The sequence below is a fragment of the Thalassophryne amazonica genome, chromosome 6 (genome assembly GCF_902500255.1).
Source record: "Thalassophryne amazonica chromosome 6, fThaAma1.1, whole genome shotgun sequence".
Lineage (NCBI taxonomy): Eukaryota > Metazoa > Chordata > Actinopteri > Batrachoidiformes > Batrachoididae > Thalassophryne > Thalassophryne amazonica.
Genome location: NC_047108.1, coordinates 102,676,267 through 102,689,284, shown reverse-complemented (window position 1 = coordinate 102,689,284; position 13,018 = coordinate 102,676,267). Strand labels below are relative to the sequence as shown.

The following is a 13,018-nucleotide window of genomic DNA, read 5'->3' as shown; positions in this document are numbered from 1 at the left end:
GCGTGACTTGGCACCAAAATGCCTTGTTCCATAGGGATTACATGGCAACCTGTCGCTGCTGTCACTCACATCGCGCCCGGTGTGAACGCGGCATAAGAGGTGGACTCCCCAAACTAAGTGGAAATACTTGGTTAAAAGACAAACACATTTGACGTCCTTCATGTAGACTTTGTTTTGCAATCAAATTTATAACAAAATTACACACAAAAGGTAGGTAACAGTAAATTTAAATATCAATGAATCAAAATTGAGGTAGTGGTGTATTTTACTGTTATTGCATTGCAATTTTACAAACATAAAATGAATGTATTCAGACAGGAAGGCAAACTGGGTTGTACGGGACAGTCAGGTGTTTAGCAGTTGAGAACATAAAGTTGCTGAAGAAAAGAATTAAATAAACAGAGATGGCCAACACATATACAGGGCTGGAAATTTGAATCTGCCTGGTCATACCCACAGCCTCAGCCTAAGCTTGTTGTTGTTTTGCTGATTATGCTGTGGCTGTGCTGTGCTGAGTGTGCTGTAGAAAAGGATTAAATAAAAAGAGATGGCCAACACATATACAGGGCTGGAAATTTGAATCTGCCTGGTCATACCCACAGTCTGCTATTTTGGGGGTAATTTTCAGTTCAACTTTTAAAAAACTGGTACCAGTTTGTTCCGCATGTCATGATGATTCAGAATATATATAGTTTTTAGGGCTACATATTATAGTTTGGGTGGGGTGGAATTAGAATTGACCACTTTATACTTTTTTGTACTCAGGCTTTCTTGATGATATCATCAGGATGGTGGTGGTGGTGGGGGGTAATTAGAATTCTGACCACTTTTTAATTGTTGCACTCAGGCTTTCTTGATGACATCATCAGGATGGTGGTGTGTGTGTGTGTGTGTGTGTGTGTGGGGTGGGGGGGGGGATTAGAATTCTGAGCGCTTTATAATTTATGTACTCAGGCTTTCTTGATGACAGCATGAGGATGTGGGTTACACAAAAGGCTATTTCTTACATAAAAGGCTATTTTGGGGGTAACTTTCAGTTCAACTTTAAAAAAAAATGTTACCAGTTTGTTCCCCGTGTCATGAGGATTCAGAATATATATAGTTTTTAGGGCTACATATTATAGTTTGGGAGTTTATCCCGGACAGACAGACAGACAGACAGAATTAACCCTTTATGTATATATACTCAACAAAAATATAAACGCAACACTTTTGGTTTTGCTCCCATTTTGTATGAGATGAACTCAAAGATCTAAAACTTTTTCCACATACACAATATCACCATTTCCCTCAAATATTGTTCACAAACCGGTCGAAATCTGTGATAGTGAGCACTTCTCCTTTGCTGAGATAATCCATCCCACCTCACAGGTGTGCCATACCAAGATGCTGATTAGACACCATGATTAGTACACAGGTGTGCCTTAGACTGCCCACAATAAAAGGCCACTCTGAAAGGTGCAGTTTTGTTTTATTGGGGGGGGGGGGGGGGATACCAGTCAGTATCTGGTGTGACCACCATTTGCCTCATGCAGTGCAACACATCTCCTTCGCATCATCCATGAAGAGAACACCTCTCCAATGTGCCAAACGCCAGCGAATGTGAGCATTTGCCCACTCAAGTTGGTTACGACGACGAACTGGAGTCAGGTCGAGACCCCGATGAGGACGACGAGCATGCAGATGAGCTTCCCTGAGACGGTTTCTGACAGTTTGTGCAGAAATTCTTTGGTTATGCAAACCGATTGTTTCAGCAGCTGTCCGAGTGGCTGGTCTCAGACGATCTTGGAGGTGAACATGCTGGATGTGGAGGTCCTGGGCTGGTGTGGTTACACGTGGTCTGCGGTTGTGAGGCTGGTTGGATGTACTGCCAAATTCTCTGAAACAACTTTGGAGACGGCTTATGGTAGAGACATGAACATTCAATACACGAGCAACAGCTCTGGTTGACATTCCTGCTGTCAGCATGCCAATTGCACGCTCCCTCAAATCTTGCGACATCTGTGGCATTGTGCTGTGTGATAAAACTGCACCTTTCAGAATGGCCTTTTATTGTGGGCAGTCTAAGGCACACCTGTGCACTAATCATGGTGTCTAATCAGCATCTTGGTATGGCACACCTGTGAGGTGGGATGGATTATCTCAGCAAAGGAGAAGTGCTCACTATCACAGATTTAGACTGGTTTGTGAACAATATTTGAGAGAAATGGTGATATTGTGTATGTGGAAAAAGTTTTAGATCTTTGAGTTCATCTCATACAAAATGGGAGCAAAACCAAAAGTGTTGCGTTTATATTTTTGTTGAGTGTATGTAGATGAAGGAATAACAGTATAGTGCAGGGGTAGGCAACCTGTTCCAGAAAGAGCCATGAGGGTGCAGGTTTTCTTTGCAGCCACTGACTCCACCAGGTGATTTTACTGATTAATATCACTTTGAGCAGATGGAATCAGTTAATCAGTGAAATCACCTGGTGGAGTCAGTGGCTGCAAAGAAAACCTGCACCCTCATGGCTCTTTCTGGAACAGGTTGCCTACCCCTGGTATAGTGGGTGCTATGGAAAATGCTTCTTATAACTTAAATTGTAAAAAGGACAATCCAAAGGGACTACAGCTTTGAAGGAAATACATAAATAAATGGTACATGGACTGCATTTATATAGCGCTTTTCCATCTGCATCAGACGCTCAAAGTGCTTTACAATAATGCCTCACATTCACCCCGATGTCAGGGTGCTGCCATACAAGGCACTCACTACACACCGGGAGCAATAGGGGATTAAGGGCCTTGCCCAAGGGCCCTTAGTGATTTTCCAGTCAGGCCGGGATTTGAACCCATGATCTTCTGGACTCAAGCCCAACACCTTAACCACTAGACCATCACCTCCCCCCACATAAAACTGGGAAGATGTAAAAAAAAAAACAAAAACCTGCACGATTAGTGATTTAATTTCCATACGAGTATTTTGTGTTTTTTATATCCCTTTTACGATTTATCCTTTTTTCATTCGACATCCAATACTCACCCATCTCCTCATTACTGTTCTCTCTTTTTTGCTTCAAATTTGATGCACTTACTGTTTTCCCGCTTCACATCGCTTTCTTCCTCTCCTCCCTCTTTTTGTCTGCCAGATGTTTGTACGTCTCTTTGTGGATGAGAACCTGGACCGCATGGTGCCCATCTCTAAACAGCCCAAGGAGAAGATCCAGGCCATTATTGAGTCCTGTAGCCGGCAGTTTCCAGAGTTCCAGGAGCGCTCCCGCAAGCGCATCCGCACCTACCTCAAATCCTGCCGCCGCATGAAAAAAGGCGGTTTTGAGGTTTGTAGCATTTAAAACTGATGTTGTTTTATACATATATTGTTTCTTTTCAAATTCCTAATATGCCAAAATCCTGTAAACTCTTGTTGCCAGATACGGCCAACACCTCCTCACCTCACCTCTGCCATGGCTGAGAACATCCTTGCTGCTGCCTGTGACAGCGAAACCAGAAATGCTGCCAAGAGAATGCGGCTCGATGTCTACCAAGTGACGGTAAACACGAATCTAACCAGGAGAGACCTGAGAATGTGAATGTCTGTGCATCATTAACACCAAAAACACTGAATTTCCTGCAGGAAGAATCTGGGAATGTTGACAAGTCCAGCTCAAGAGACCCTCCGTCTGCCACGCCGTCAGGTTTCTCAATTTCCGCATCAGCTTTTGCCCAAGATCAGCTCTACACCAACGGCGGCCTCAGCTACAACCTGCGGGGATACGGCACAGTCAGCAACAACCAGCAGAACACTGATGCGGCACAAACAAACGGTGAGCCACTTTATCGATATTGCTGAAAATTTTTAATTATACTGCATATATTGGGATCCAAAGGTGGAACAAAGTCACCAGCAAGTCACTCTCAAGTCATGAATCGGCAAGTCACAAGTCAAGTCTCGTCATGAATCTGCAAGTTACAAGTATCAAGTCATGAATCAAGTCAAGGCCCAAGTCACTCTCAAGTTATGAATCGGCAAGTCACAAGTCTCAAGTCAATTCCCAAGTCACTCTCAAGTCATTAATCGACAAGTCACAAGTCTCAAGTCATGAATCTGCAAGTCACTAGTCTCAAGTCAAGTCCCAGTTCACTCTCAAGTCATGAATTGGCAAGTCACAAGTCTCAAGTAAATTCCCAAGTCACTCTCAAGTCATGAATCTGCAAGTCACAAGTATCAAGACAAGTATCAAGTCATAATGACCACCAATTGTTTGCAAGCTGACTTGAGCCTTGACTTGAGGCTTGAGAGTTGCTGATTCATGACTTGAGGATGACCTGACAGTGACTTCGTCCCACCTCTGTTTGGAGCTGTCAAAAACGATATTTTGGGGAAAAAAATAGATTCCTGCACACTACTTTTGCTAAAATTTATTACTTAAGTCCTGTGTCTTATAATTTCTAAAACAGTCTGCAGAGTGTAGAACACCAGGATTGTGTTAAATGTGGTTATTATGTGACGTATTGTTTGATATTTAATTGAACAATAAACAGAATAACTATGAAAATCTTTTACAAATGAATGTACATAGTAATCCATCAGTAATAGCTTAACCTCAAAGATGATTTATTAAATATCAACATAAAACATTAATTTATATACATAAAGGGCTAATTCTGTCTGTCTGAATGTGTGTCTGTGTGTCTGTCTGGGATAAACTCCCAAACTATAATATGTATCCCTAAAAACTATATACAGTGAGGAAAATAAGTATTTGAACACCCTGTGATTTTGCAAGTTCTCCTACTTAGAAATCATGGAGGGGTCTGAAATTTTCATCTTAGGTGCATGTCCACTGTGAGAGACATAATCTAAAAAAAAAATTCCGGAAATCACAATGTATGATTTTTTAAAATAATTTATTTGTATGTTACTGCTGCAAATAAGTATTTGAACACCTGTGAAAATCAATGTTAATATTTGGTACAGTTGCCTTTGTTTGCAATTACAGAGGTCAAACATTTCCTGTAGTTTTTCACCAGGTTTGCACACACTGCAGCAGGGATTTTGGTCCACTCCTCCATACAGATCTTCTCCAAATCTTTCAGGTTTGGAGTGTCAGCTCCCTCCAAAGAATTTCTATTGAGTTCAGGTCTGGAGACTGGCCAGGCCACTCCAGGACATTGAAATGCTTCTTACGGAGCCCCTCCTTAGTTACCCTGGCTGTGTGTTTGGGGTCATTGTCATGCTGGAAGACCCAGCCATGACCCATCTTCAATGCTCTTACTGAGGGAAGGATGTTGTTTACCAAAATCTCGCAATACATGACCCCATCCATCCTCCCTTCAATACGGTGCAGTCGTCCTGTCCCCTTTGCAGAAGAGCACCCCCAGAGTATGATGTAATTTCCACCCCCATGCTTCATGGTTGGGATGGTTTTCTTGGGGTTGTTCTCATCCTCTAAACATGATAAGTGGAGCTGATTCCAAAAAGCTCTATTTTGGTCTCACCTGACCACATGACCTTCTCCCATGCCTCCTCTGGATCATCCAGATGGTCACTGATGAACTTTAAACGGGCCTGGACATGTGCTGGCTTGAGCAGGGGGACCTTGCTGCCCTGCAGGATTTTAAACCATGACAGTATCATGTGTTACTAATGTAATCTTTGTGACTGTGGTCCCAGCTCTCTTCAGGTCATTGACCAGGTCCTCCTGTGTAGTTCTGACCTTTCTCAGAATCATCCTTACCACACAAAGTGAGATCTTGCATGGAATCCCAGACCGAGGGAGATTGACAGTCATCTTGTGTTTCTTCCACTTTCTAATAAATAATCATAACAGTTGTTTGTCTTCTACCAAGCTGCTTGCCTGTTGTCCTGTAGTCCACTCCAGCCTTGTGTAGGTCTACAGTTTTGTCCCTGGTGTCCTTAGACAGCTCTTTGGTCTTGGCTATGGTGGACAGGTTGGAGTGTGGTTGATTGAGTGTGTGAACAGGTGTCTTTTATACAGGTAACAAGTTCAAACAGGTGCAATTAATACAGGTAAAGAGTGCAAAATAAGAGGGCTTCTTAAAGAAAAATTAACAGGTCTGTGAGAGCCACAATTCTTGCTGGTTGGTAGGTGTTCAAATACTTATTTGCAGCAGTAACATACAAATTAATTATTAAAAAAAAATCATACATTGTGATTTTCGGATTTTTATTTTTATTTTTTTAGATTATGTCTCTCACAGTGGACATGCACCTAAGGGCCCTGTCCCACTGGGGAGAGGATCAACTGTGCATGAATTGAGTATATAAATGATGGGTGTTCGTTGTCGTCCACAACAAAAATGGCCCAAAATGCCAAATGTCCCAGTATGAATTACGGATATATTAATAATACGTATATAGCGAATATATGATGAACAATCACGGTTATATAACGCATGTAGTGAGGAAACTGATCCGACACATTGAGATTATCACGGCAGTATTACGGATGTATTATGAATGCATCGCGCACGTGTTGCGCGTGCACGGCATCTGCATTGCGGCCATAAAATAAGTGCACTCAGGACGTCGGCATCACTATTCACACCAACGATACGGCCTCTGGAGCAACTGCTGGACTTTACAAGTTGATCACAGAGTTAATGTTCATTTTGTTCTGCGAGGGTTAACTGTTCATGAGTTTGGGGAGCGGGAGGGGGGAAGCCACTCGGGGTGTGAGACGGTGTTTTTGGGGTTTTTTTGGTTTTTTTGAGAGTGTCACAGAAAACAGACTTCAGCGTCTTCCTTTTGTTGGTGTTAAATAAAAGTCCTGGAATGCAGCAGGTACGTCTTTGTGGATTTACACAGCCGGACCGGCACTGACTGGCAGGTATGTCGCTTTCTGCCACACATAGTACTTTGTGTTTACATGACATGTTTGTTATGCATTCACAGATTGTCCGCAAATCAGCTGCAAAGCAGATGTAATAAAAACGCTTTATTCGTGGCTAATATGTATGCATTCGCTGCAACATATTTTAGTTTGTGATGTGGACATGATGGGCACGATATATATCTGTTCTACACACTGTCCCGGTCCGCTACCAAGCCGCAAATCCCCGTCAGTTGCGGATATCAGCGGTTAACGGCAGATATACAGCGCATAGTAGGAGTATGTATTGTGTATGAATTGAGTATATATAGAGAATGTAAGGCGGATGTCATCCGCATCCAGATTTTTGAACAGCTCAAAAATCCTGGCTGCGGACATGCGTGCCTCTGCGGATGATCACGGACGTGTTCGGATGACGGCCGACTCATACAGACATGTTACATGGATATTGCGGATGTTTGGCGAATATGGGCCAATTTTGTGCGCAATTCATATGCAAATCCTCCTAAACACCTGTGGAACAGGGCCCTAAGATGACAATTTCAGACCCCTCCATGATTTCTAAGTGGGAGAACTTGCAAAATCGCAGGGTGTTCAAATACTTATTTTCCTCACTGTATATTCTGAATCCTCATGACATGGGGAACAAACTGGTACCATTTTTTAAAAGTTCTGGGCAACCAATAATTTAATTCTTTATTCTATTCTCTTTACCTATTTATCTACTATCTGGGGTACCCGGCGCTGCCTGGTTTAACCTGTTTTAGACATAGGTCAAATGCCAATCATTTTAATCAAAACAACTGCCCAACATTTGTTTTTGTAATGCTGATGTCTTACAAATGTAATATTTAATGGGCTAAGGTTTGTCCGGCAGAACTATAAGAGGTGGACTCCCCAAACTAAGTGGAAATACTTGGTTAAAAGACAAACACATTTGAAGTCCTTCATGCAGACTTTGTTTTGCAATCAAATTTATAAAAGAATTACACACAAAAGATAGGTAACAGTAAATGTAAATATCAATGAATCAAAACTGAGGCAGTGGTGTATTTCACTGTTTTTACATTGCAATTTTACAAACACAAATATTTCTTCATGAAATTCACTTAGTTTTTTCTGACCATTAGTTTTAAAGAGCCTCTTGATAGACAATGTTCCTTGTCATGCCACCTGGCGAGTGGATGTACAGCTGTTCTGGGTTACCAATCCTGGAGCAGCCGACATACAACTGGCCATGGGAGAACACAGGCTCTGCCAGTTTCAGTCCAACCACCTTAAGGGACTGTCCCTGGGCCTTCTTGATAGACATTGCAAAGCTGGGTTTGACTGGGAACTGCAGACACCTGAACTCAGATGGCATGTCTGATGGGATAAGTGCAATCCTTGTATAAAGACATCTTCTCCCTTGGCCTTGCCTGTCATTACTGTGGCCTCCAGGACTCTTGACATCAACTTCTTAATTGTGAGTCGCATTCCATTACAGAGCTTGGGTGGGTTGAGATTTCACAGGAGCATGACTGTGGTGCCAACTTTGAGCACCAAGCTGTATGGTGGGAGGCCTGCTGGTGCCAGGTTGTTAAGGAATTCAACTGGGTAGTTAACCACCTCATATGGATCGGGCACTGTGTCAATTGTCATGTAGCTGAAGGCCTGTCCTGGAAGCTAGGCCAGAAGCTTAGCATTGATATCATCCACTGCCATGTTCTTTGGAGCAAGGATAGTACGCTTGCTCAGCCAGTTGTGGTTCTGGTAGTTACGGGGGAGGTTTGGAAAGACTTTGGCCACCAACTCACATATGTCATGAACAGTGTGACCAAAGGGCAGCTTGACCTAGTCATCCAGAGTGTCAGGTTGCCCAGTAACCATAAAAGATAAATAGATAAAAAGAATAGATTAAAGCATTAAATTATTGGTTGCCCAGTAACCATAAAGAATTAAAGTGAAAGTTCTTTTTGTCTAAGATTTCTAGCAATAATGATTAAAGAAGAATTCTGTAAAAGATAAACAGATAAAGAGAATAGATTAAAACATTAATACAGTAACCACAAAGAATTAAAGTGAAAGTTCTTTTTGTCTAGGATTTCTAGCAGTAATGATTAAAGCAGAATTCTGTAACAGATAAACAGATAAAGAGAATAGATTAAAACATTAATACAGTAACCATGAAGAATTAAAGTGAAAGTTCTTGTTGTCTATTTCTAGCAATAATGATTAAAGCAGAATTCTGTAAGATAAATAGATAAAGAGAATAGATTAAAACATTAATACAGTAACCATAAAGAATTAAAGTGAAAGTTCTTTTTGTCTAAGATTTCTAGCAGTAATGATTAAAGATGAATTCTGTAATAGATAAAGAGAATAGATTAAGGCATTAAATTATTGGTTGACCTTAATTGTGTCTTTAGGAAGTAAAAGATGTCTTACCTTTAACCTTTATGTATCTTGCCAGCTCTTTCTGTCTTGTCATAAATGATGAAAATACAAAGTTTTCAGACAGCAAATCTTCAAACTGTACTGGGTTGTACACCAAAGGTAATTATATTTTACAGATTCAATATAATGTTATGTTGAATCAAATAACTTCTTTGGTTGATTGTATTCTGACAGGAAGGCAAACTGGGTTGTACAGGACAGTCAGGTGCTTAACAGTTGAGAACAGTTGAGAAACCACATGGTACAACACTGTATGGTTTATTTTGGTTGTAATTTTCAGTTCAACTTAAAAAAAAATGGTACCAGTTTGTTCCCCGTGTCATGAGGATTCAGAATATATATAGTTTTTAGGGCTACATATTATAGTTTGGGTGGGGTGGAATTAGAATAGACCACTTTATACTTTTTGTACTCAGGCTTTCTTGATGACATCATCAGGATGGGAGGGGGATTAGAATTCTGACCGCTTTATAATTTTTGTACTCAGGCTTTCTTGATGACATCAAGTAACCATAAAACATAAATAGATAAAGAGAATAGATTAAAGCATTAAATTATTGGTTGCCCAGAACTTAAAAAAATGGCATCAGTTTGTTCCCCATGTCATGAGGATTCAGAATATATATAATTTTTAGGGATACATATTATAGTTTGGGAGTTTATCCCGGACAGACAGACAGACAGACAGACAGAATTAACCCTTTATGTATATAGATTACAGAATTCAGATTCCCCCCCCCCCCCCCCACCACCACCACCACCATCTTGAGGATGTCATCAAGAAAGTCTGAGTACAAAAATTATAAAGCAGTCAGAATTATAATTCCACCCACCCCCCATCCTGAGGATGTCATCAAGACAGCCTGAATACAACAATTAGAAAGTGGTCAGAATTCTAATCCCCCTCCCATCCTGATGATGTCATCAAGTCCCCCCCCCCATCCTGATGATGTCATCAAGAAAGCCTGAGTACAAAAAGTATAAATTGGTCAATTCTAATTCCACCCCACCCAAACTACGTATAATATGTAGCCATAAAAACTATATATATTCTCAAACCTCATGACATGGGGAACAAACTGGTACCATTTTTTAAAAAGGTGAACTGAAAATTACCCCAAAATAGCCTTTTATGTAAGAAATAGCCTTTTATGTAAGGCCATACAATGTTGTACCATGTGCTTTTCATGCTGCCACTTCTGTCTGTCCAGGATAAACTCCCAAACTATAATATGTAGCCCTAAAAACTATATATATTCTGAATCCTCATGGCATGGGGAACAAACTGGTACCATTTTTTAAAAAGTTGAACTGAAAATTACCCCCAAAATAGCCGGCTATGAGTATGAAGGCATATTCAAATTTCCAGCCCTGTATATGTGTTGGCCATCTCTGTTTATTTAATCTCTTTCTACAGCACACTCAGCACAGCACAGCCACAGCACACTCAGCAAAACAACAACATCCTTAGACTCAGGCTGTGGGTATGAGCAGGCAGATTCAAATTTCCAGCCCTGTATATGTGTTGGCCATCTCTGTTTATTTAATCCCTTTCTTCAGCTACTTTATGTTCTCAACTGTTAAGCACCTGACTGTCCTGTACAACTCAAACAGTGAAATACACCACTGCCTCAATTTTGATTGATATTTACATTTACTGTTACCTACCTTTTGTGTGTAATTTTGTTATAAATTTGATTGCAAAACAAAGTCTGCATGAAGGACTTCAAATGTGTTTGTCTTTTAACCAAGTATTTCCCCTTAGTTTGGGGAGTCCACCTCTTATAGTTCTGCTGGACAAACTTTAGCCCATTAACTATTATATTTATAAGACATCAGCATTACAAATACAAATGTTGGGCAGTTGTTTTGATTAAAATGATTGACATTTGGCTTATGTCTAAAACAGGTTAACCCAGGCAGCGCCGGGTACCCCAGATAGTTAATTTTAATAGATTCATGAATAGCAGTGTCAAATGTACATCATTTTTTAAAAGGTAAAGTGGAATTTTTTTAGGTCTCTGTTCATTTTTATTAAAAACAGTATTTTTTGCCCCCCCCCCAAACCGTCAGTGTGTCAACAAAAAAATTGAACTGTCAAAACAATCTTATTTATTTATTTTTTAAAAAGAAAATCTTACACTGTTTCCATAAAAGGAACAAATCACTAATCCAATTTGTATTTATTTATTTGTAGGTATACAGGTATAATTTATATAAAATAAACTGCTGGACGCTCACCTAAAAGAAATGATATATTTTTAAAGGGAAAGAGTGGTTATTTATTTACTTATTGGTATTACATATTTAGCTACATTTTCATTATTTAAACATTGCAGGTGCAATGTCCTTTTGCACAGTGCTTTATATTATCGCTGAGTCACTGAAGTTATTTGAAAACAATTTCAAAAGTGCTTTAATTGTCTGAAATAAAATAGAAACCATTTAAAAATACAGATTAGAAATGAGAAATCGAACTTGGATTTCTGTTCTCCTTTTTACCATTTTCTTTTCCCTTTGCTATTCATTTCTGAAATTATTTATTATATCTCCCATTTGCCCATGTTGTGAAGAATGAGTGTCCGGAAGTGTTAAATAACCATTTTCAAATATTTTCAATATAAGGAGCATAATGTATCTGTATGTGATATATTAATTTTGAAAGTTAAAAAAAAATTTGTAGTTTAGACAATTTGGATACAAAATATGTGGAAAACTGAGAGATTTCTCTTGGTAACAAGGCTTTATGCTTTATATTTTACAGTCCCAAATGTACATCAAGTATTACATATTTCTTTAAATCATGGCATTATGTCCACAGGTCCCACAGATCTAAGTATGAAATCCGTGGGTCCAAACTCGTCCTCCTCCAGCTCCAACAGTCACGGACAGGGAGGCGGTGGTGGCGGTGCTTCGGCCCAGCTCAGCCCCCCAGAGGTCACAGCAGTGAGGCAGCTCATCGCAGGATACCGTGAGTCCGCCGCCTTTCTTCTCCGCTCAGCAGATGAGCTGGAAAACCTGATCCTACAACAGAACTGAGGCCCGTCTGGGGTGAACTGGACCAAACCGTGCCAAGACCTCCTCCTCGCCTGCCCGTCTTCTGTTGCGCTCCGTCAGACTGAAGTCGACACAAAGACACACACTGCAGCGTACAGTGAGTCCTTTACGTGTGGTTCCTTTGGTACCGTGATGTACTTGGAGGGATTAGAACATATCACAGGCTGATGTTTATTTATGCATTTGGTTCACTTTGACCTTAGTGCCCTGTTATCTGTAGCCACTCAACCCATTCATGTCATTTCACCACTGAAGCCTCCATTTGTCTCAGGAAGTGATTTAAAACAAACAAACAAACAAACAAAAAACCTGACTGCATTCAAACACAGGGTGACAAGTGAGTATCAGAGGTATTAACCTTAAATTAGTCCTGACCATGACTCTTTATCAACTCGTCTATGCTGATAAATGGATGTTTGATCGTTGCATAGCAGCAGTGGTGAGCACTAACCTAAAAATTAGCTTTGATAACCACTGGCCGTTAATCCGCTAATTGATAACAGTAAACCAATAAACTGCGGAAACATTTACCTGAAGCTAACTACTATCATTTATCATATGACTTTAGCTCTTTTTTGTTTGTTTATTTATGTTTTTAAAACCCTGAAAAACAAACTAAATTTTAACAGGTTGTAGTGTAATAATGGAGGTTCCCAAAAAGGCAAAGTGCACCAAGATCAGATGATCATTAA

The 13,018-nt window shown here is 40.3% G+C and overlaps 1 protein-coding gene across 1 annotated transcript in view; it reads left to right on the top strand.

Annotated features, from left to right (window-relative positions):
• Positions 1-12,598, top strand: part of nol4la (nucleolar protein 4-like a) — a 69,054-nt gene extending 56,456 nt beyond the window's left edge. The window contains exons 8-11 of the mRNA XM_034173016.1: positions 3,129-3,317; positions 3,411-3,530; positions 3,614-3,803; positions 12,091-12,598. Coding sequence (XP_034028907.1) covers positions 3,129-3,317; positions 3,411-3,530; positions 3,614-3,803; positions 12,091-12,308 — 717 coding nt within the window. The 3' untranslated portion in view covers positions 12,309-12,598. The remainder of the gene's footprint in view (positions 1-3,128; positions 3,318-3,410; positions 3,531-3,613; positions 3,804-12,090) is intronic.
• Positions 12,599-13,018: the final 420 nt, after the last annotated feature.